This window comes from Camponotus floridanus, unplaced genomic scaffold (assembly GCF_003227725.1).
Source record: "Camponotus floridanus strain SB8 unplaced genomic scaffold, Cflo_v7.5 scaffold178, whole genome shotgun sequence".
Taxonomy (NCBI): Eukaryota; Metazoa; Arthropoda; class Insecta; order Hymenoptera; family Formicidae; genus Camponotus; species Camponotus floridanus.
Genome location: NW_020229301.1, coordinates 122,402 through 146,076, shown reverse-complemented (window position 1 = coordinate 146,076; position 23,675 = coordinate 122,402). Strand labels below are relative to the sequence as shown.

General features: G+C 28.6%; 2 protein-coding genes across 10 annotated transcripts; one reads left to right on the top strand and one right to left on the bottom strand.

Moving 5' to 3' along the window:
• The first annotated feature begins 648 nt into the window (after positions 1 to 648).
• LOC105253575 (THO complex subunit 2) lies at positions 649 to 18,205 on the top strand. Of its 7 annotated transcripts, none has more exons than XM_025407450.1 (28): positions 650 to 962; positions 1,098 to 1,141; positions 2,033 to 2,124; positions 2,227 to 2,340; positions 2,579 to 2,694; positions 2,784 to 2,914; positions 3,796 to 4,175; positions 4,709 to 4,887; positions 5,780 to 6,372; positions 6,457 to 6,691; positions 7,654 to 7,771; positions 7,865 to 8,027; positions 8,132 to 8,313; positions 10,282 to 10,566; positions 10,705 to 10,817; positions 12,049 to 12,244; positions 12,437 to 12,565; positions 12,878 to 13,006; positions 13,123 to 13,380; positions 13,779 to 13,927; positions 14,290 to 14,440; positions 14,793 to 14,898; positions 15,140 to 15,174; positions 15,291 to 15,401; positions 15,562 to 15,622; positions 15,746 to 15,807; positions 17,407 to 17,471; positions 18,073 to 18,205. In XM_025407450.1, exons 1-28 carry the CDS (start codon positions 898 to 900, stop codon positions 18,101 to 18,103), a joined length of 4,293 nt encoding a protein of 1,430 aa, XP_025263235.1. In that variant the 5' UTR covers positions 650 to 897; the 3' UTR covers positions 18,104 to 18,205. The 7 variants fall into 7 exon arrangements, with proteins under 7 accessions (XP_025263240.1, XP_025263241.1, XP_025263235.1 ...); XM_025407449.1 differs by having other exon boundaries at positions 15,288 to 15,401; XM_025407451.1 differs by having other exon boundaries at positions 15,288 to 15,401; positions 18,027 to 18,205.
• Positions 18,157 to 20,990, bottom strand: LOC105253566. 3 transcript variants are annotated; one of them, XM_025407458.1, is made up of 5 exons: positions 20,870 to 20,990; positions 20,388 to 20,507; positions 19,847 to 20,279; positions 19,277 to 19,407; positions 18,157 to 18,907 (listed from the first exon to the last, which is right to left on the bottom strand). In XM_025407458.1, exons 1-5 carry the CDS (start codon positions 20,902 to 20,904, stop codon positions 18,439 to 18,441), a joined length of 1,188 nt encoding a protein of 395 aa, XP_025263243.1. In that variant the 5' UTR covers positions 20,905 to 20,990; the 3' UTR covers positions 18,157 to 18,438. The 3 variants fall into 3 exon arrangements, with proteins under 3 accessions (XP_025263243.1, XP_025263242.1, XP_025263244.1); XM_025407457.1 differs by having other exon boundaries at positions 19,847 to 20,507; XM_025407459.1 differs by having other exon boundaries at positions 19,847 to 20,507; positions 20,853 to 20,936.
• Positions 20,991 to 23,675: the final 2,685 nt, after the last annotated feature.

Below are 23,675 nucleotides of genomic sequence, written 5' to 3'. Positions count from 1 at the left end.
GGAAAAGTACTAGAGTGGTGATCAACCAATCAGAATTTTTTTCCAATCCAATTTTTCGATAGCCTCGCTCCCCATTGAATGATTTTTACAGAAAACGGAATGTTATTCTAACCTCAAATTGTTTTTCAATGTAGAAAATTTCTTTATTATTTTCTGTTATAATAAACAATACATACAAATGTCACTTTTTTATATATTTTTCTATTGTATTAATTATTTTTGTAAAAAAAATTAATTATTAAATAATAAATAATTTAATAAATAATTAAATTATTAATTATACACTTTTCAAAAAAATATTCCCAAACATCATACTTTTTTCGGTCTGCTGACTAGGCATAACCCCTTAAACCTCGTGATCACCCTAGTTGGAATTGACCAATCAGAGCAATGGACTTTGCCGGCTGACCACTCTGATTGGTCTAATTCCAATCGCAACCCATTCACCGCGACAACCAATCATTTCTCGCGCAACTCTTTATTTCCGGGAAAATAAGAATGTCTGATTGGCTTATGGAAAAATAAGAATGTCTGATTGGCTTATGAGAGCAATCTCGATTCCGATTGGCCGATCGAACGCTCTACTCCATCGAGTGAATTTTTGAACGCGATTCTCGAGCAACGTCGACCGAGTTCTCGAACCCGAGATCACGATAGCTTCGAGGACGCTCTCGGGGTATACACTCTACGTTGGCAAGGAGGGAAGGGAATAAAGAGAGGGAGAGAGAGAGAGAGAAAGAGTGATCGAGAGAGAGAGAAAGAGTGATACATACGTTCTCATCACACATTAACCTGCGATGTCGAGTTGATCGTTTAATTCTCGTTGATTGATGCTCGGTGGCCCTTTAAAAAAAAATAAAAAAATAAAAAACACAAAACGGACGGAGAGCGCTAAATATGGCCAGCAAAGCATGGCATACAGAATTGTGGAAGTCATGGGATAAGCACGGAAGAAATGATTTGTAAGTGGTGTTGTTGGCGCGTCGCCTGGTCGACGCGGTCGACACGGTGCATTGCTGGTTCGCGAAAACACTTATCTACTCCTGTAACTCGCTCTCTACTGAAGACTTAATTTGTCAATTCACGCATGTTTGCAGCCTCAAGCTAATCAAGCACAAATTTAAGGAAGGCAACACACCAGGTAATACTTTATCATAGAAGCCAGCCCCCCTCCTCCCTCCCATTGTTGCCTCCTCGTGCACCCGTTTCGCCTGCTCTTATATTTTCCAAAATTTTCCGTATATTTTTCAAATTTTTCGATAACTTATTGGCTCCTGTATTTTATTATTTTATATCATTTAATTTGTATTTTATTATATTTTATTATTTTATATCATTTAATTTGTATTTTATTATATTTTATTATTTTATATCATTCAATTTATATTTTATTATATTTTATTATTTTATATCATTTAATTTGTATTTTATTATATTTTATTATTTTATATCATTCAATTTATATTTTATTATATTTTATTATTTTATATCTTTCAATTTATATTTTATTATATTTTATTATATTTTATTATATATATCATTCAGTACATTTTATTGTTTTATATCATTTGAATTAGAGCGAAGGAACATTCCCTGACAATATTGCAATCTTGATGCAAATTTATTATTATTTATTTTTCACTTTATTTATCTTTTTTATTATTTTTTATGTATTTTTAAGTTCCTCTTTATATTGTATTTTTATGCGGGAACATGTATTTGGAGTTGTTTAATAAAAATTGTATAAATTGTATTAATAATTTTATATATCGATTCAAAAATATTGCAACAATAAGTTTTTTCTATGCATAATTTTCAAACGGATAAAGAAAGCGTTAAGATACATATTTGTTTTAAATTTCATAATGCAGTTTTCTCCATCCGCTTCTCTTGTATCATTACTTTTCCACATTTAGATTGTATTGCCTAATTAGATATATAATTGCATCTTTGATGACAAGAATTTTTCTTTATTAATTTAATATTATTTTTTTTTTAAACTTAACTTTATAATTTTTCTTTTTCTTTATAGAATGGAAGCGCGGATTGTACGAATTAATATCGAATGGAATCCATGGGAATGTAAAAAAGGACAGTGTAGTACAGACATTAGGTGAACTTATGGTATGACAAAATTCTTCTTAACGCTTTAAGTTTTATAAAGAATCATCGGAGTTACAAATTGCTAAAACTATAGTAATATTAATTTGTAAAATTTATTTGTAGAATTTTGATGGTGCAATACCATCTGCAATAGTAGATATATTTACTTTAATCGATGCAGAAGCACATAATGAAGAAAGGAACAATTTTTATTATATTGTGAAAGAATCTGAAAAGGTACGCTTTACAGTTTTATACATATTTAATATTATATATATTAATTTAGATATACCATAAAATTATTGAATAGGAAAAATATTGAAAAAGATATATATAACAGTTTTAAGAAATAAATTTATTAAATTTAAATAATTTAAAATAATTTAATATAAATTTATTTATTGTTACTCTTTTGATGAAGCAGGAGTTTTGATGTGTTATCTCAACTTCTTCTTGTTTCTTTTGTTTTTCACAGTTTTTAACTGATAGAATATTGAAAGAACGTCTAGAGATTGAAACTTTACAAGATGTAGGAACGTTAAAAAACAAAAATTTTCAAACCAAGTTTATAAAAGTCAAGACAAAATTATAGTAAGTATCTTTGCATCAAGAATTCAGCTTATTTTTCTTGTGATGCGGATGAATTTTAAAGAGATTTCCATTTTCCCATTTTCTTGCAGTTATAAGCAGAGAAAGTTTAATTTATTTCGCGAGGAGAGCGAGGGTTACTCCAAGCTCATTGTAGAATTAAATCAGGAACGTCCAGGCAACGAGGTAGCCTCGACGTTGGAAATCGTTAAATCTCTCATTGGTACGAATCCCTTAATTTTTGCTGCTGGTTACATACAGGATGAGGAAAAAGTATGGAAACCTTTAAATTTTTCGAAAACTATGCATTTTAGAAACAAATGTTTCAGACAAAAGTTGTAGGGTTTCAAGTAACGGATTATGTAGCAATATCAGTATGATTTTGAACAGCACCGTCAAGGTTACATAAAAATCAGTTCGAATTTTTTAAATAGGACTCCCTATTTTTTATTACACATTCTTATAGCTTGTTTCAAGAGCTTTCCAAAACACTATATTAAAGTGTTTTTTTCATTGAGTACTTTTCGAGTTATGAGGCTTGAAATAATTTCTTAATTTTACATAAACCATAAAATATTTAATAAAATATTCATTTTTTTATTATCTCACCTTCATACTTTTATGCATAAGATAATGTGAAAAATCAATTGGTGTAAAGAAAAAACATAGTTTTGAAGAAAAAATATTTTATTGTTTATGGTTTATGTAAAATTAAGAAATTATTTCGAGCCTTATAACTTGAAAAATACTCACTGAAAAAATACTTTATTATAGTGTTTTGGAAAGTTCTTGAAACAAGCTACAAGAATATATAATAAAAAGGAGGGGGTTCCATTTAAAAAGTTCAAATGAAGTTCAGTGATTTTTATGTGACCTTGACGGTGCTATTCAAGGTTATACTGATTACTATGTAATGCAAGGGTATACTGATTACTATGTAATGCATTACTTGAAACTTTACAACTTTTGTCTGAAACATTTGTTTCTAAAATGCATGATTTTCAAAAAATTTAAAGGTTTCCATACTTTTTATTCCTTTGAAAAATTGCTGCACTACAAAGATTGCAAAGAGAGCAAAGTACAAGATATATTGTCTCCTTCCAGGTTATTTTAATCTTGATCCTAATAGGGTACTCGACATCTTGCTAGAGACTTTTGAGAATCGGCCGCAAGACGATGCTCTATTTATTCCCTTAATACGCTCGTACATGAGTGATCAACAGGTACTTTGCGAGGTGTTAGGATTCAAATATTGCTCCACCGTCAACGCCACGCCGTTCTCGCTGCAAAAGGTCACCGCGCTTATGCTGCAACATAACGTGATTAAGCTGGACGACATATTACCTTGGCTCGTGCCAGACGATAAAATTATCATATCAGATCATGAACAGGCGATGAAACAGGCCAAGGAATACGTGCGGAAATTGAGCGTGATCTCGACAAAGGACAAAGAGGATGTTGTGGAAGAGAAGGAGTATCCACAAGTAGCAAACAAAAGAATTTTTATTAGTTACTCATTGCGTCGCAAATTTAAGTTTAGCTGATCATTATTTAATGAATTCAAGAATTCTTTAATAGAATAAGTTCCTACTCGTATCAGTTTATTAATTATCTATGATTAAACTTTTTTTCAAAATTGCAAATTTAAGAAGAATCTAATAATTTGAAGTCAGAATATTGAATTTTGTTTTAAAGTAAATTAAATATAAGTAAATTAAATATGTTATTTTAAGATTGATAAAAATTAAGTTTTGTATGCATATTTTTATATTTCTTATTTTTATATTCATATTTTTTATTTTTATATTTTTTATTTTTATATTCATATTTTTTATTTTTTATTTTTATATTCACTTATATATTTTCAATTTTTTAAACAATTTACTAAGCTGAATTTGTTAACCAATGATGTACCTTTATTAATTATCAACTAATGTTTTGTAAAAATATATAATTTTCTTTTTGCGTGACTAACTAATAATATTATGAGTTGCATAATTTATCTTTCACTTTCAAGGACAAATATTCAAACAATCAGAAATTTGTATTATGCGAAGCCCTTCTGGAAATCGGGGCTTGGGAAGTGGCGCAAAACCTATTCAATCGATTGCCAGATTATTGCTTCACGGATCAACGTCCCATAGCTTCAGCACTGTGCAAAATGATTCAGGCTCTTATCGAACCCGTATATAGGAAGTAAGTCACCAGTATTTTCACATTTATCGCTTATTTTAAGAAAGCAATTTGAGATAGATAGAATTAGATTTAAATATCGAGAATTATAATTGAGCAAAAATTATGCAATTAGGCTAAAAAATTATTGCACTGTTGACAGTGTTTGCTGTAGATAATTTCAAAATTATCTAGATAAAGATAAAAATCCGTAAATTTATCTTAGATGAGATAAAGATGATTTTGTTTTTACTTAATCTAGATGAAAGATGAGATAATTATTGCGATAATCTAGATATCTAGATATTTTTGTTTATTTTAGAAGACTATAAATATTTGTAAAAAATGTGACGCAGATTATAAATGAGATATTAAAATCATAAACATATTACAACACACATATTCTTTCTCTTTTCCTAAAGAATATTTAAATAATAGCAAAAAGGTATATAAATGATATGATAAATATTTATTTATTAATTTATATTTATAATATATTTATAATAAATTAATAATATAATAATAATATATTTATAATATATTAATAATAATCCTATCTTAAAAATAATATAAAAAATATATTTTAGACATTTTAGATAGATTTTTAGAAGCTTGTTTTAGATTTTTGGAAAACTTTTTTGAATAATGAAAACATCATCTTAGACAATTTTTAGATAAGATGACATATATTTTTCATCTAAGATAAAGATAAAGATACTTTATATTTCTTCATCTAAGTTAAAGATAAAGATAAAGATGATCCATTTCTTTATCTAGATGATTATCTAGATAATTTTATCTAGATACCAGCAAACACTGACTGTTGAGGATAATTGTTCTATCTACTTAGCACTTTAATTAGCTTTTCCTCCATCCTCTTATTCCTTCGAGTCACGAGTTCTCAAAATTTTTCCAGGCATTGCATCGTTTCCCTGAAATTGCCAGGTCGTAAGATACCTCCTTTAAAAAGTGCTCTCGCACCACCGCTGATCCACGACCTGGAGGACATTCACGAGCATTTGTTGCCGATGTTGATCGTGCTTGGACCGAACCTGCATCACGACCCCATTCTCATGTACAAGGTGATGAGGCTGTGCCATACCGCAATCAAGCACTGTCCACTCGACTCAGGCAAACAGCCGTTGAACAAGAACTGCACCCTGTACTACGACGTATTGACGATCCTCGACGTCGCTCTGCTACCCTCGCTTTCCTTCATGGACTGCAACTGCTGCGTCGCCGAAGAACTGTGGAACATCCTGAAATATTACCCCTATCAAAATCGCTACTGCCTGTATGCGCGCTGGAAGAACGACACTCCGCTGCAGCACGCGGCGCTGCTGCGGAAACGGGCGGACGCCCAGAAGAAGATCAAATCGATCATGAAGCGCGTGAGCAAGGAGACGATCAAGCCGGTTGGCCGATCGATAGGCAAACTTACGCATTCCTCGCCGGGTGTATTATTCGATTACGTTCTTATACAGATCCAGTTATACGACAATCTAATAGGTACACATAAGAGTGCACGCGTCTAATAAACTTCTTGAAGAAAAGAAGAAGAAGCGACATATTGTATGGTATTATTCATTCCAGGACCTGTGGTAGACTCCTTAAAATATTTGACAAATATTTCGTACGACGTATTAGGTTACTGTCTTGTGGAGGCACTAGCGGGTGCTGACAGGGACAGATTCAAACATGACGGCACCAGTATATCCTTGTGGTTGCAATCTCTAGCTTCCTTTTGTGGAGCGATATTTAAGAAATATAACATTGAATTGACAGGATTGTTACAATACGTAGCGAATCAACTTAAAGCTCAAAAGAGGTATATATTTTATACAGGGTGTTCCATTTTAATCGATCATTCCGAATAACTTTTTTAATATTGATTGTAGAAAAAAATGTTTCAGACAAAAGTAGTATGGCTTGAAGGGGGACATAAGGTGGTGTCTTTAGTTTGACATTGAAGAGTCACCTGAAGGTCACGTGACGGTCACATCCAACTTTTTAAATGGGACACCCTGTATGCTTTTGCATATTTTTATAGTTCATCTCGAGAGCTTTCCAAAACACTATAATTAAGTTAGTTTTCATTAAGTACTTTGCGAGTTATGAGGCTTGAAATAATATCTTAATTTTACATAAACCGTAAAATATCTAGTAAAATATTCATTTTTCGATTATCCTACCTTAATACTTTTATGTACAAAATAATGAGAGGAATCAATTGATGTAAAGGAAAAACACAGTTGTTTTTAAGAAAAAATATGGAATTGTTAATTGCAAATTACATATTTTTTCTTCTAAACAATTATGTGTTTTTTTTACACCAATTGATTCCTCTCATTATTTTGTACATAAAAGTATTAAGGTAAGATAATCGAAAAATGAATATTTTACTAGATATTTTATGTAAAATTAAGACATTATTTCAAGCCTCATAACTTGAAAAGTACTCAATGAAGAAATACTTTATTATAGTGTTTTGAAAAGCTCTCGAGATAAGCTACAAGAATAAGTAATAAAAAATAGGAGGTTCCATTAAAAAAATTGAAGGTGGCTTTCATGTGACTTTCAAACAACTTTTCAGAACCAATGATACCATCTTATGTCCCTCTTCAAACCATACAACTTTTGTCTGAAACATTTTTTCCTACAATCAAAATTAAAAAAGTTATTCGGGGTGATCGATTAAAATGGGACATTCTGTATATGATTAAATGTGCACAAAATAATTTATTTAAATCAACTTATCATTGTGTATAATAATCTAAAATCTGCTTTCAGCCTAGACCTATTAATATTGAAGGAGATAGTACAAAAAATGGCTGGTATCGAGGCAGCCGAAGAAATGACGTCTGATCAATTAGATGCAATGGCGGGTGGAGATTTGTTGAAAAATGAGGTAAATCCTGGAACTGTCTGAATACATAATATTGTACGAAAAATTTGTATTGGTACAAATTAATCGTAACATGTGAAAATATTATTCCTAAAGGCCGGTTACTTCAGTCAAGTCCGCAACACGAAAAAGTCCTCGCAGCGTTTGAAGGAAGCTCTTTCCGAGCATGATCTCGCGGTCGCCTTGTGCTTGCTAATGGCACAACAAAAACATTGTGTCGTTTACAGAGAGACGGACAAATCTCATCTGAAACTTGTTGGTAAGTGAAATCTCGCATGAAATAACGCGAAAGTAAAAAAAAGAGACATCCATTCTATCATTATTTTTTATTTTATTTATTTCTATTTTTCATATCTACAACAGGCAAGTTGTATGATCAGTGTCAAGATACACTGGTGCAATTTGGAACGTTCCTGGGATCAACTATGACGGTGGATGAGTACGTGGAGCGACTACCGTCGATTCATTCTATGCTTCAGGATAATCACATACACTCGGATGTCGCATTTTTCCTGGCGAGGCCAATGTTTGCACATGCCATAAATGTAAGGGAGCCGTTTATGTCCACCTTGAAATTTCCCTGCACAATATTTTCTTAGTCTAATAACTTTAACTATTTATTAGAGAAGCATGAATAACTGATTAAATAAACCACTCTTTCGAATTTTATTGCAAAAAATATTTAAATATTACTTGTAATATATATATATATACAGGGACTTTTGGGATACCCTATATATATATATATATATATATATATATATATATATATATATATATATATATATATACACAGGGTATCTCAAAAGTCCCGGACCGGTCGAATATTCCATAAACAATGCACTTTAGAAAGAAATGTTTCAGACAAAAGTTGTATGGCTTGAGGGGGGCCATCAGATAGTGGCAATGATTTGATCTTGTAGAGTCATTTGAAGGTAACGTAAAGGTCACCTTCAATTTCTTAAATGGAACCCCCTATTTTTTATTACATATTCGTGTAGTTTTGCTGGAAAGCTTTCCAAAACACTATAATAAAGTATTTCTTTATTGAGTACTTTTCGAGTTATGAGGCTTGAAATCATTTCTTAATTTTGCATAAACCATAAAATATCTAGTAAAATATTCATTTTTCGATTATCTTACCTTAATACTTTTATGTACAAAATAATGAGAGGAATCAATTGGTGTAAAGAAAACACATAGTTGTTTTAAAAAAAAATATGTAATTGTTAATTGCAAATTACATATTTTTTTCTTAAAAACAACTATGTTTTTTCTTTACACCAATTGATTCCTCTCATTATTTTGTACATAAAAGTATTAAGGTAAGATAATCGAAAAGTGAATATTTTACAAGATATTTTACGGTTTATGTAAAATTAAAAAATGATTTTAAGCCTCATAATTCGGAAAGTACATAATGAAAACTAACTTAATTATAGTAGATAGTTAATGAAAACTAACTTAATTATAGTGGAAAGCTCTCGACGTGAGCTACCAGAATATTTAATAAAAAATAGGGATTTCCATTTAAGAAATTAACGGTGATCTTCACGTGACTTTCAAATGACTCTCTCGTGTCAAATTATTGCCACTATCTGATGGCCCCTTTCAAGCCATACAACTTTTGTCTGAAACATTTCTTTCTAAAGTGCATAGTTTATGGAATATTCGACCGGTCCGGGACTTTTGGGACACTGTATATATATAAATTAAATTATAAATAAGATTTATAAATAGAGTGAAATTTATATATTAAACTTTGAAGTTTTAAAGATTAGAAAATAACTTAAAATCTTATTTAAATTAAAATTATTGTTAAAAATAAAAAAATCTAGTAAATAAAATGAAGTAAAATTTTTTAAAAGGATAATTAATTATAAAAAATAATTTAGATTTCATGGAATAAAAACTATTAATAGAAGTATTATGTTAATATAAATATAAATTAAAATGAAAGAATTAATTAATATAATAATAACTAATAGTATGTTAGGGGAATTAAATATAAATGTAAATACTCTAAATCATTTTATGAAAAAAAAGATAGAGGCGGTAAACTTGCTATATTAAAAAATAAAAATATATAGATTAATTGAAAATTTAGAGATTGAATGTTATAAAAAAAATTATATGATAATTTTAAAAATTGAAATATATTAATTATTAATAGAATGATAGAATAAACAATAAAATATAAAAATCAAAGGATGTTTTTAAATATAATAAAGAAGTAATATTCATCTTGTTTGATTGATTGATGAATAACTTAAAATAATTTTAAAATTTAAATTTATTATTATTTTAAATGTAGAAATATAAGAGGAAGTTAGGATAAGTAAATATATAAGATTAATATATATTAATATATATATATATATATATATATATATATATATATTAATATATATAGGAATAATTTTTTGAATTGATAGAAAAAAAATAAGATATCTCATTTGATTTGCCAGTTTAAAAAATATTTGTACTCTCTAATATTTATTTTGTTTTTGAAGATAAAATATGACGCCCTTCGTAAAGCCGATCCGAATTACAAGAAAATGTCTACGGCTATGAAACAATTGAAATATGCGGAAGCCGCGCAAGCTGTTATGGCACCTGTCGCTCAATCAGTCAGACCGTTGCATCCTCTAAAAGTATGGGAGGACATATCACCGCAATTCTTAGTCACGTTTTGGTCCCTGTCGATGTACGACTTGTATGTGCCAGTGGAAAGTTATCAAAGAGAAATCAGCAAGTTGAAGCAACTCGCGGCACAGACGGCCGATTCCAAAGATATGGTAACGCGATATTAGCAAACTTAGCATTATTACATTGATTACAGTACTATATATATGGAAAATGATGATTCGTTTTAAACTTAAAAACACTTTCCTCCTCTCTTCTTTATTTAAACTGGGAGTGACGCTGATTTTTAGAATATAAGTAAAGGAAAAAAGGAACAGGAAAGGTATACTACTCTTATTGAGAAGCTGCAGGACGAAAAGAAGAAGCAAGAGGAACACGTTGAAAAAGTCTTTGCGTACCTGAGGTGAAATATTGCTGCACCAAGTTTCTATAACAAAGTGTCTGCTCCCTAAAAAAAAATATGGAAAACTTAAAATTCTCAGAGATTTCTTGTATGTCTGAAATAATCAGGAAATTCTCATGAAATTTATTGGACTCGAGGAATTTCTTAAAAAATTCAATTTGATAATTTTATTACAAGCTAATTAAATTTTGTATTTAAAATATATTATAAAGAGATTAGAGCTATTTCTGTTCATGTATTTGGTATCTAAAATATTGAATATAGCATATATTCTTTATCGTAATTTTTAGTGATAAAAGAAATGAAAATTTATGCAAGTGAAGAATATTTTTTTCTGCAACTTTAGTACTTGAAATTTAAGTGATTTTGTTTTTTCTTTATATAAATGGGAAACATTAGAAAACACCTTTAGAAAAAAAAGTTATTTTAGAAAATTGTAGAAAAATATTATCAAGATATTCTCTTTATTTTCAATAAATATACTAAAAAATCAGAGGAATCTTTTCTCATAAGATTTGAGTAGACACTTTGTATAACATATAATATTCATCCCATATACAGGATGTTCCATTTTTAAGGATCCACTCAAATATCTTAGAAACACTGCGTTAAATCGAAAAATGTTTCAAACAAAAGTTGTGTGGCTTTAAGGGGGCCATAAGATGGTGACAATGATTTGACCTTGGAAAATCATTTGAAAGTCATGTGAAGGTCAACTTTAAAATCTTAAATGGAAATCTCCATTTTTTATTTGGTATTCTTGTAGCTGACATCGAGAGCTTTCCAAAATACTGTAATTAAATGTTTTTCCATTAAGTACTTTTCGAGTTATAAGGCTTGAAATAATGTCTTAATTTTACATAAACCATAATATCTAGTAAAATATTCATTTTTCGATTACCTTACCTTAATACTTTTATGTACAAAATAATGAGAGGAATCAATTGGTGTAAAGAAAAAACAATTGTTTCGAAGAAAAAATATGTAATTGTTAATTGCAAATTACATATTTCTTCTTCGAAATAACTATGTTTTTTCATTACACCAATTGATTCCTCTCATAGCCCCCTTGAAGCCACACAACTTTTGTTTGAAACATTTTTCGATTTAACGGAGTGTTTCTGAGATATTTGAGTGAGTCCTTTAAAATTGGACACCCTGTATAATTATATATAAAATTATAATAATTGTTGGACAATTTTAATAATTATACAATTATTTATATTTATAGGCAAGAGAAGGATACATGGTTTTTGTCACGAAGCGCCAAGTCTGCGAAGAACGAGACGATAACGCAATTTCTGCAGTTGTGCCTATTTCCGCGGTGTACATTCACAACTGTGGACGCCATGTACTGTGCGAAATTTGTACATACCATCCACTCCCTGAAGACTGCAAATTTTTCGACCCTGCTTTGCTACGATCGTGTAAGTCACTCTTTTCTAATATTAATGAAAAATTATAATCTTATTGACGTGTTAATTATTCTGAAAAATTATTATATCTCAAAATTTAGGGGCATAATTTTAGGAGTATAGTTTTCCAAGATATTGTATACAACACACAGTTTGTAGATTGTCAGACTTTAGTTTTACAATAAATTAAATTTGATTTTCCAGCTTTTCTGTGATATTACATATTCAGTCACTTCGTGCACAGAGAATGAAGCAAATCGATATGGCAGATTTTTGTGCGCCATGCTGGAGACTGTGATGAGGTGGCATTCCGAGAAAGCCATATTTGATAAGGTAATATAGGAATAAAAATTAAAAAATTATTTCACAAAAGTTATTTAAAAAAAAAGAGACATTTTTAGAAATTTAAAAAAAAAGTCAGTGCTTTTTATATAAATTATATCAATATAATTACGTAAATATAATTATATAAATATTATATAATTACACATATTTACAATAAATATTATTATAAAAATAATAATTATAAAAATAATAATTAATATTTAATATAATAATTAATATAAATATAAATAATAATTAATATAAATATTAATTCTAAGATACTTGTCTTCTTATTAATTTGAATGTTTTTTTTTGTCATAGGAATGCAGTAATTATCCCGGATTTGTGACCAAATTTCGTGTGAGCAATCAATTTTCCGAAGCGAATGATATGGTCGGATTTGAAAATTATAGACACGTGTGTCACAAATGGCATTATAAAATCACAAAGGTGCAATTTTAAGAACTTAATATTATCATTTATCTTCAATACTAAGAAGCTACTTCAATGCTGGAAATAATTTTCAGCTCCTATAATTTAATTTTTCTTTTTTTTTCCTCCAACAGGCTATTGTAGTATGTCTAGATTCTAAGGATTATGTGCAAATAAGGAATTCTTTGATAATATTAATCAAGATATTGCCGCATTTTCCTGTCTTGGCGAAACTCTCTCAGATCCTTGAGCGAAAAGTAGAAAAAGTGAGAGAAGAAGAGCGTGGCCAGCGCCAGGATTTACATGTTCTGGCTACATCGTACAGTGGACAACTGAAGGCTAAAACTCCCAATATGATACGCGAATCAGATTTCCATCACGTGGGCGACAAGGTTACATTCTTGAGAAATAGTTTATTTGCAATAATATGACATAAATATTAGTATCAAATGTCAGGAATTTATAACTTTTTAATTAATTATTAATTAATTATTAAAAATTAATTATTAAAATATTATTTGTTTCATATTGTATTTTATTTTTAAATCATATTACTTTATTTGCTACATAATATAAAATATTTTTTTTTATATAAATATGGAAAATTTAAAGATATAAAAAATATTTAAATATTTTTTGGCCAAAATTTTTCTGACATTTTAATTTGATTTAAGAAAATTATTAAGAGATATTTTTCTCTTTAATCCCTAATTGAGTTAAATTATTTTCTCTAAGAAATTACACTAATAAAAGCATTTAAGAGAATTACTGATTATATTCATTTGCACAGACTGGAAAGACACAAGACACTGCAAATAATGATACAAACGAAAAAGTTAGCAATGGAGTAGCAGCGAAAGAAAATAACGGAGATTCTCGTCCGGAAAAAGAAAATAAAGAGCAACGAGAAAAACGAAGTTCGTCTAATCAAACTCATCAGTAAGTATATGTTTAAGAATATGCATATATCTATCGCCTTATGCCGGAATAATAGCTTAATAAACACTTATCATACCTTATTATACATTTATAATATATCATGCAGAGAACTTATCTTTTTATAAATTTAATTATTAAACATATTTTATAAATTTTTATAAATTTAATTATTAACTAATTAGAACTTCTATCTTTTTATAAATATTTAATTATTAAACATATTTTCTTAGCCTTTACACATTCTTTTATTTTCATTTTAATCTTGGAGGAGATATAAATGATTAAAAAATATTTTTGCGTAAAAAGTATCTTATAAACATTCAAACTGAATATTTTCTAAAACTCAATCATTCACTGTACAGCAATATGAATTCTTTGAATAGTGAAAACTCTGAAAAGTTCAGGAAGAAAGAAGATAGTAAGGATGTCTCAGAAGTAAAAGAGAAATATGTCAAGAAAGAAGAAGTAAAAGACGATGAAGGATTAGATAAAAAGGATCGCAAATATTATAAAGTAGGTGTATAAATTAGTGTAAAGTTATATTATGTTTTTCATAGAATAAGTCACCAAGAAATTGCAAAATAGACCATTCGGTACTTTTATACTTAAAAATGATTAAAGATTGAATTTTAATTATTAAAATTTTATTAATTAAAATTTTATTAGATAAAATTTTATTTATTAAAAATGATTAAAGATTGAATTTTAATACATTTTATACGTTTATACATTGTTCTGTAATGTATAAACAAATATTCAAAATTTCATATTTATTACATATTTTTTCGTGCTTCAAGATTTAGCTTTTTTTCCAATTAATTTATTTACCATAGAATTAATTTTAATATAAATTTCATATTTTTAGGAAGAACATTATTATAGCAGTGGTATAGACAATTTAGACAGAGACCTGTCCAGTGTATCAAATAGTAGCGCTAGTTCGGGACCTACGCAAGAAGGTCCTGAGAGAGGTTTGTATTACAATTAGTCTAATCAAACATGTTAAATATATAATTCCAAAAATTATAAAAAAACATATACATATTTTTATTAATATAATATAATTTTAACTAATAATTATTAATATAATTAATATAAATATATATATTTATTTGTTTGATATCATAATATTCTTTAAAAATATTTTGGATATTTTTGTTTTCACACCTATATGACTATGTATTTTAATAATAAATTTATATTCAATTTTAGATGTAAAAAGAAGAAAAGTAGAGAGTGCCCCAAAGGTGATTATATATAATTTATATCGCACATTACAATTTCTCTATATTTTTCTTTATATATTATTAAATTATATAATATTATAATGTTATATAATATTAAATATTTTTGTATCTAGCAGGAAGGAAGACGTGCCGAGGCTGTCTTTGATAAAAAAGAACGCTCCAGCAAGGGAAAAACACGTGACGAACAGAAGGAACAGCGTAAAGAAAAGAAACAAGGACGAAAAAGGGTAATTAACATTTTTTTAAAATTATTTTGTCACAATCATGCATACAATTTGAATACCGGTACCATATGCATATATTATTGTTAAGTAAGTTGTTAATTAGTTAAATTAGTTGTTAAATAATAATATTGTTTAATAATATAATATTATTATAATAATGCAGGATCGGACGGAAGAATCTATAGTGATTACTGAACAAAAACGGAGGAAAGATGATGAGAGAGGTAATTTGTAATTATTTTGAATTCTTAATTTCTTATCATGTAAAGAACAAAAACATATGAGCCGATATATCAGAGCAAACATTTGGAATCAATTATACTTAAATATGAATATATTTTTGTCAGCCAAAGGTACGCATCAGAACGGTGACATTCCCGAACATAGAGAGAAGCATCATTACAGTAAGGTCAGTAGCAATTAATTGGCACTCTTTATAACGCTATAACAACAGCTAAACTTTTGTCGGTAATCAATTATGTATTTTTTGTTTTGGAGCAGACCTTAATTTTTTCATTCGCGATTTTTCCATATTTTTCGATTATTTTTGCTACTTTATTCTCTCTGTTCTTTACACCTTTTAAAATGTTTTCTTAAAATATATAGAATATCTGGAATAATACAATTAAATTTTTTTTTATTTGAAAATTATTACTCTGATACACCGAATGCTCAGTTTCAAGTTTGCATGTTTTTTTAACAAGAAACTCAGACCTTTTCAGATTTCTCAATTTATTTTGTAGATGTATAATATTATTTTAAGTTTATACGAGAATATACTCTTTAAATGGGATATATAAGATACAAGAAAATATTTAATTAAAAGAAATATGCAGTTCAAATAATTAACTAAATAAAAGCGTGTTAGACAAGAAAATATCATAATACATTTGCATTAGTAAAGTTGATTATTTCTCAAATATACAGGGTGTCTCATTTTAATATCCCACCCCAAATAACTTTCTTATTTTTAATTTTAGAAAAAGATGTTTCAGACAAAAGGAGTATGGTTTCAAGGGGGACATAAGGTGGTTATTAGTTTGACCTTAAAGAGTCACATGAAGGTTACATGAAGGTCATTTTGAATTTCTTAAATGGAACACTATATATTTTTGCATATTCTTGTAGCTTATCTCGAGAGCTTTCCAAAATACTATAAATAAACATTTTTCATCAAGTACTTTTCGAGTTATGAGGCTTGAAATCATTTCTTAATTTTACATAAACCATAAAATATCTTGTAAAATAATTTCATTTGTAATTTCATTTTTCGATTATCCTACCTTAATACTTTTATGTACAAAATAATGGGAGGAATCAATTGGTGTAAAGAAAACATAATTATTTCGAAGAAAAAATATGTAATTTGCAATTAACAATTCCAAATTTTTTCTTAAAAGCTTTGGGAAGCTCTCGAGATAAGCTACAAGAATATGCAAAAATATATAGGGTGTTCCATTTAAGAAATTCAAAATGATCTTCACGTAACCTTTACATGATTCTTCAAGGTCAAATTAATGACTCCATCTTATGTCCCCCTTGAAATCATACAACTTTTGTCTGAAACATCTTTTTCTAAAATTAAAAATAAGAAAATTATTTGGGGTGGGACATTAAAATGGGACACCCTGTATAAAGTATATTTTTTCGCAACTCTGTATTCCGTGAAATATATCCATACGTTCAATTTTATATATGCATAGTTTCATAAAAATTATATTACACGTCATACATCCACATACGTACGATTTCTCACGTAGAATTTGCGATTTTTTTTAGTGCTTTATAAATTAGTCTACTTTATAAAAGAATGAGAAACCAAGTTATTCTTTTTTTAATGACTTTCTACTTCTCATAGTTGATAAAGATGTCTACTACGAGTATGTTAAAAGGACGAAATGGACGCCTATAGTAAAAAACAAAAAAAAAACAAGAAAATATAGATGTCTAGTATCCCCCCCAATATCGCAAGAAATCACGGGAGATTTATTCAAGAATATATTTTCAGGAAAAATCTCCATACACAAAGGATCGTCCTCACGAACGCGAAGGACGCGAAAGCCGTGACAAACAATATCCTTTTCTATACATTTAATATTAAATATAGCACTGTGAATAATGTTCCGAATAATACTTTTATTTTTTTTTTCTTGCAATTAAATAATTTTGTACGATAATGTATTCGCGCTATTTTTGATGTATTAAACATTGTAAACTAATTAAGTGTTAAAAATAGTTTACGCATCATGTACATAGAATGAATCGTACAATTATTGAGTTGGAGATTATTTTCTTTTGTGTCTCACACTTTGTATCGATGGATTTTCAATGTGTTTGTCAACATGATTTATTAATAAATATATGAGTTATATTTATTAATTGCACTTTTTTATTGGTTGCAACATTATAACTTCGATTATAATATTTGGCAATAATTTAACACTTGATTAAACAACTTTTGTAAGTGTTCGTTTTTTTCTTTTTGCACTGAAAGATTTGTAATTTACGTGTCTCGAACTTTTTAACGCAATATATTTCTTTTCGTAATTATAATTTTTTTATTATCTTCTTTTTTTTCGAAAAAAAAGTCCTTAACTACTCAATAACTGTATGATTTATCCTGCGCACGAGAAAGCACAAAAGTTCGGTATGATCCTTAATTGTTCAAGTGCACTAGAAGGAGTTCAGACCCAAAACGAAGATGATGTACAACAATGGAAGGGAGCTCGACTTAACATTTTTTATGCTATGTTTGATGTTGCATGTAATGAACGTAGAATTCGAAATAAAGCAAAAAAAAGATAGTGGATAATTTGTATATTAATGTTTTAAAAAAATATCCAATTTTATAGAAAATAAATTATCTAAATGTCCGATAATTTTTGGTACATGTTTTTCAATTCAGTCTTTTTTTTCTTTCTTTCAAGGATGGACGGAGATCACGCAGATGCATGATGTGCGTCAAGTGCATTCGCAAAAATCGTCGATAATCGTAAATAAATAAATTAATTTTATAAATATTTTATGGAATGCTCCATTGCTAAGAAGGGTTGATGAAATTGGAGAAGTGTTTGTCAGCTCTCAAGCTCTCCTCTTCTAGGCGTTTCAGTCGCATCTTCGCGTCCTGCAGAATATCCTCCGTGGAGCTGCTCTCGCTGACGATCGTCGCGTTCGTTTGAGTCACGGGAACCGGTATTTCAACGCCAATCGTACGCGCTTCCTCCAGTTGGCGCGACAATTGCACGCTACGCAGCGTGATCTCCTCTATCCTCGATCGTTGCTCCTGCACGAGATTCGTCAATTCCAGCTTCTCCTGCTGCAGAATTCTACATTCATCTATTATCGCGCGAATTTCCAGATCAGTTTGCACGTGAATGTCCCTGACATTATTCTGAGCGCACTGATTCATCGCGCTTTGTGGCATCTCCTTCTGCATTTTGACGAGCTCCCGTTGCAGCTTCTTCAAACCGCCTTCAAATTTCTTATAACTATCCCGTTCTCTCTGCAATCTGTAAAAAAAAAATTCATCCAAAATAAATTTATATACATTTCAAATATAAATAAATATAAATAATAATATATATAAATAAATATAAATAATTTCAAATAAATTAATATAAATAATATTATTTATATTTATTATTAATAAATTAATAAATTAATAAAAAATAATATATTTCAATAAATATAAATAATAATATATATAAATAAATAATTCAAATATAAATAAATATAAATCAATCAATTTAATCGAAATAAAATATCAGAAAAAAATAACAAATGTATATGATTATGGAAATATTAATTATCATTCTTATCACTCATAAGTTGGACGGATAATCTTCTTTTCTTTATTTTTATAATGTATGGCCAAGTACCTGTTAGCTTCCTGTGTTAAGAAATTTTGTTTCATGGATAACTCCATCTCCTTCCGCAAGATGCATTGTGCATTACTGTCTTTCTCTTCATTCAGCTGCTTTTCTTTCAGTATCAAAGATTGCATTAAATTCTGAGTACATAAACAGAAAAAAATAGTACAAAAGATATTTACAGGACAATTTCTCTCAATTAAGATCTTTGATAAAAATATTAAACAAAATATTTATAATTATATAATTATAATTTAATAATATAATTAATATAATTATTTATTTATTATAATTATATATATAATTATATAATTATTTAATATAATTATAATTTATAATTATATTATTTAATATAATTATAATTTATAATTATATTCTAAAATACTTATAACGAAATTATTAAATATTTATTAAATATTTAACAAAATATTTAATAAATATTTAATAATTTCGTTATAAATATTTTATAATTCTGTTAATACAAATCTATCTGTAAGCGATAATGATAAAAGAGATAATGATAAACATAGGATATCTTGTATTAAATATCTTGTATCTAATTGAAGAGAAATATTTTACCTGGGCCTCTACCACTTTTGCATTTAATGAATTAAATTGATGTTTCATAGTGGAAACTTGCTGTTTCAATTTGCTCTCCTTTGTCCTCAATTCCTCATCATACATTTGCTTCTGTTGCATAATTTTCTTCTTGGCTGCACGCATTCTTGTCACTTCTGCAAAGTTTGTTTCCAGAACTAAGTTAGCTTGCGTTTCCTTGTCATACAAGAGACTCTTAATCGAAGACTGAGTGTTGATCATGAGCGAAGCTATGGAGCTTAGGATGGACAGCAGCAACGGTGCTTCGGTATTCATGTAATTCGATATAATATGCTGGCCCTCAGGCCTGTTTGGATCAATGCCCAATGTTTCCAGAGTGTGCACTATGTAATCGCTTTGTAACTTATTGCTACAACCACCTCTGTCATTGTCACTAGAGGAACGTTGTGGTACACTGTTGCAAAAGTTTACCAAGAGCGGTACTTCGCTAGCAAATATCGACAGGGTGAAGGAATAATTGTGACTAAACAGATATTCGGCTATTAACATATCGTAAACATACTGTTTCGCTGATTTTGCCTCTCTAGTCTTACACAGAGTCAGGTCCTTGTGCTTCAAAGCGTTCACCAAGTTTTGACGTAGGTGCGTTCTGATGTTAGATATAATCCCACATTTCTCAAACCTGCGGAGAAAACAAAACAGATGATTATATAAAATATAAAATAAAAATAAAAAATATAAATAAAAGTATAAAGTAAAAGATATAAATAAAAAATATAAATAAAAATATAAAATACAAATAAAAATAAATAGAAGTAGAAATAAATGGGAAATAGAAAAATAAAATTGTTCAAAAAAATAAAAATATAAATTATAAATTATAATGTGTCGCAGGAAATCTGATGGGATTTCAACGGTGTCAAAAATGAAAAGTGTCGTTTTGGAAAATTGCAAAAATATAAAGATAACCTTGACATAATTTTTTTCCATTTTTATCGCAAAATCGAGTATGATATATTATTCGTACACAGTTTATACGTTTACCATGTATACACAGTGGAGTAATAATCACCATCCATGTTGATTAAAAAATACACGTAACGCGATTGTGACAGTTATTTGACAAAAGGAACGTAAACGCAGGACGCTCAAAATTATTGATGTAGTACCCGCCATTTTCGCTCGATAAATAAGAAAGTTACCTTAGCGACTATCTTGCGCGATTAACTTACCGACCGTTGGTAAAGATGATTTTTATTTTTTATTCATTTCACCGGAAATAAATTAGCGCTAGAAGGTCATATTTTTTTAATAAACTATAGCTCAAACGATTGCTCCTTCCGAATCTACAATTGCTTCTCTAAAATTCTAAAATTAATAATTTTTTTAATATTGGCAAAAAACGTAATATTGACCATTTTTACTGAAAAACATATTTCTAATTTTTTTTCGGCAATTATATGCGGTATAAAACAATTGCTTCCTAATTGCTCCCTATTGCTCCATTATTAGCATCCATTATTTAACGATTATTGCATTATTTTATCGAAAATTAATAAATAAATCTTTTTTTTAAATTTAATTAATTAATTAATTTATTATTATTATTATTTAATATTAAATTTTAATTTTTAAACATTTTTAAATTTAATAAATAAATCATTTTACAAATGACGACGACGCCACCTGTCGGCCACCTAACGGAATTAAATATCTTAATAGTTTTCGGCAATTATATCCAATATAAAACGATTGCTCCTTAATTACTTTGCATTTTTTAATTGAAAATTAACAAATTAATCATTTCACTAGTGACAACGTCGCCAACTATCAATTTTTGGTTGCAGATAAATATAATAATAGTTATTATTACGTGGCCGGAATGTGTAGATTCTCCTAAGGGATTAGCATTGGCTACTAAACTGAAGAAGAAAAAGAAGATTATTCACTGAGGGAAAATTTTTTTTAAATCAAATAAATTTGTTTTCTTGAAACTTTTGCTTTAAATGCAAGGAATTGTTTATTTAAACAAAAGTATTTAATTTTAATTAAATATGCATGTTATATTAAGTACATTGTTTTCATTTATATATTTTTTATATTTAAATACTATTTTCGTAAAATGTACATTATAATTTATTAAATTAAATATATTATTTTTTAAAATTAAAAAATTTTAAATTTTTGGGAATAAAAAATGCACTTTAATAAATATTTTGTAAAATTAACATAAAAATATTTAATTAAAAATTATATTTTTTTAAGCATATATATATTTTTAGACATATGTAAATAAATACTTAACTTAAGCAAACAGACGTTTTGAATACAAGTAAATACGTGATTAATACCCACCGAATAAATAGCTTTCTTGAGTTAACTAAAATTTTTTTATTTCAAGATAATTTTGTCCTCAGTGTAGTTATCTAATTACCGTTCTGCATATAAAGTAGAATTTGTATAGAGTATTTCCTAAGTGATGTCCAAAACTCTAACTCCAAGTACTTCGTGAACGACTTTAACGAAAAAAGTTCCTATAAATATGGATCCTGAAATCCTTTTTTGCAGAGTTATAGGTCTTCAAAGTTTCTTTCGTCAAAAATAAAAGAATTCTGTGTATCTTTCTTAATTTTTAATTGAATAATAATGTTAACAAGTAATAAATTAAGTGTTCGAAATGTTCATATCGTTACAAGCTTGTATTCTTCTGATTATTGACTGTTATACTTTTTCAAAAATTCCGGATATATTCTGAATAATATTGAAGGAATCGACAATTCTTGCGATAAATCTTTGCGATATAATTTATATTTACGAGACATATGCTGAGCCTCGATGAAGAGCCTTTAATTAAAAATTACGAGAAAAATAATCACAGAATTCTCTTATTTTTTTTTAACTTTGAAGTCCCATAACTTTGCAGAAAAGTATGTCTGAATTTATGTTCATGTAGAAACTTTTATCTTTAAAAAGTCGTCCAAGAAATTACTTTCTGAAGTTTTTTGGACATTATTTAAGAAACATTCTATATATTTTTTATTTCATCTTTTTATAGGTAATTTTCGTCGATTAAAAATGTTAACCGTTAAAATTCTTGGAGCTGAAATAACATCAAAAACATTACTCGACTTCTTTTCAATTAGATGCATAATATATTTTTTGTCCTATAATTGTTATCAAATTAAAAATTACTCGAATAACGTTTATAGTGTTAATAATCTCTAAAATTTGATTAAATCTATTAAAATTACTTTCATAAAAAAAATAAATAAAAAATTGCAAATTTTAATATCAAAATTAATACAGCGATTTTTTTCACCATAACAAATTGTATAAATCTCTAAATATCATAATTATTAGTCGAAGATGTCTTATTAGCTGTCCCGAAAAAAATCGCTTAATTAGCGTTTGTGGCATCGAGTATAAATGTAAGAGAGTCTTAACGGAAGACGAGGACAGGCAACAGAGGAAAATGAGAGAAAGGGAGGGTGGGCCGATACAGAGAACGGGCAAACTAGATTCATTAGCACGACATCAGTGCAGCTGCGGCCAAGCCGAAACCTCCTCGACTCTGTATTCCCGGCTTAGTGGTTTCCGACGAGTAATTATTGCCCGAAACCAGTGTTGCCCGAAATCTCTCTCCCTTCCTCTCTCACCCTTTCTCCTTCTCTCTCGGAAAGGGCGATGAAGATCCGGTGAAAGGCCGCCGGGGAATAAAGCGGCAACAAAGAACGTCGATTTTCTTCGTTTTCCATGAGCCGATTAACCCTTCGTTGCGTGTTCCGGATGTTGCGAATTTAGGCCGGTCTCTCTGATATAAATGATATACAGGGTTAGGAAAAAGTCTGGA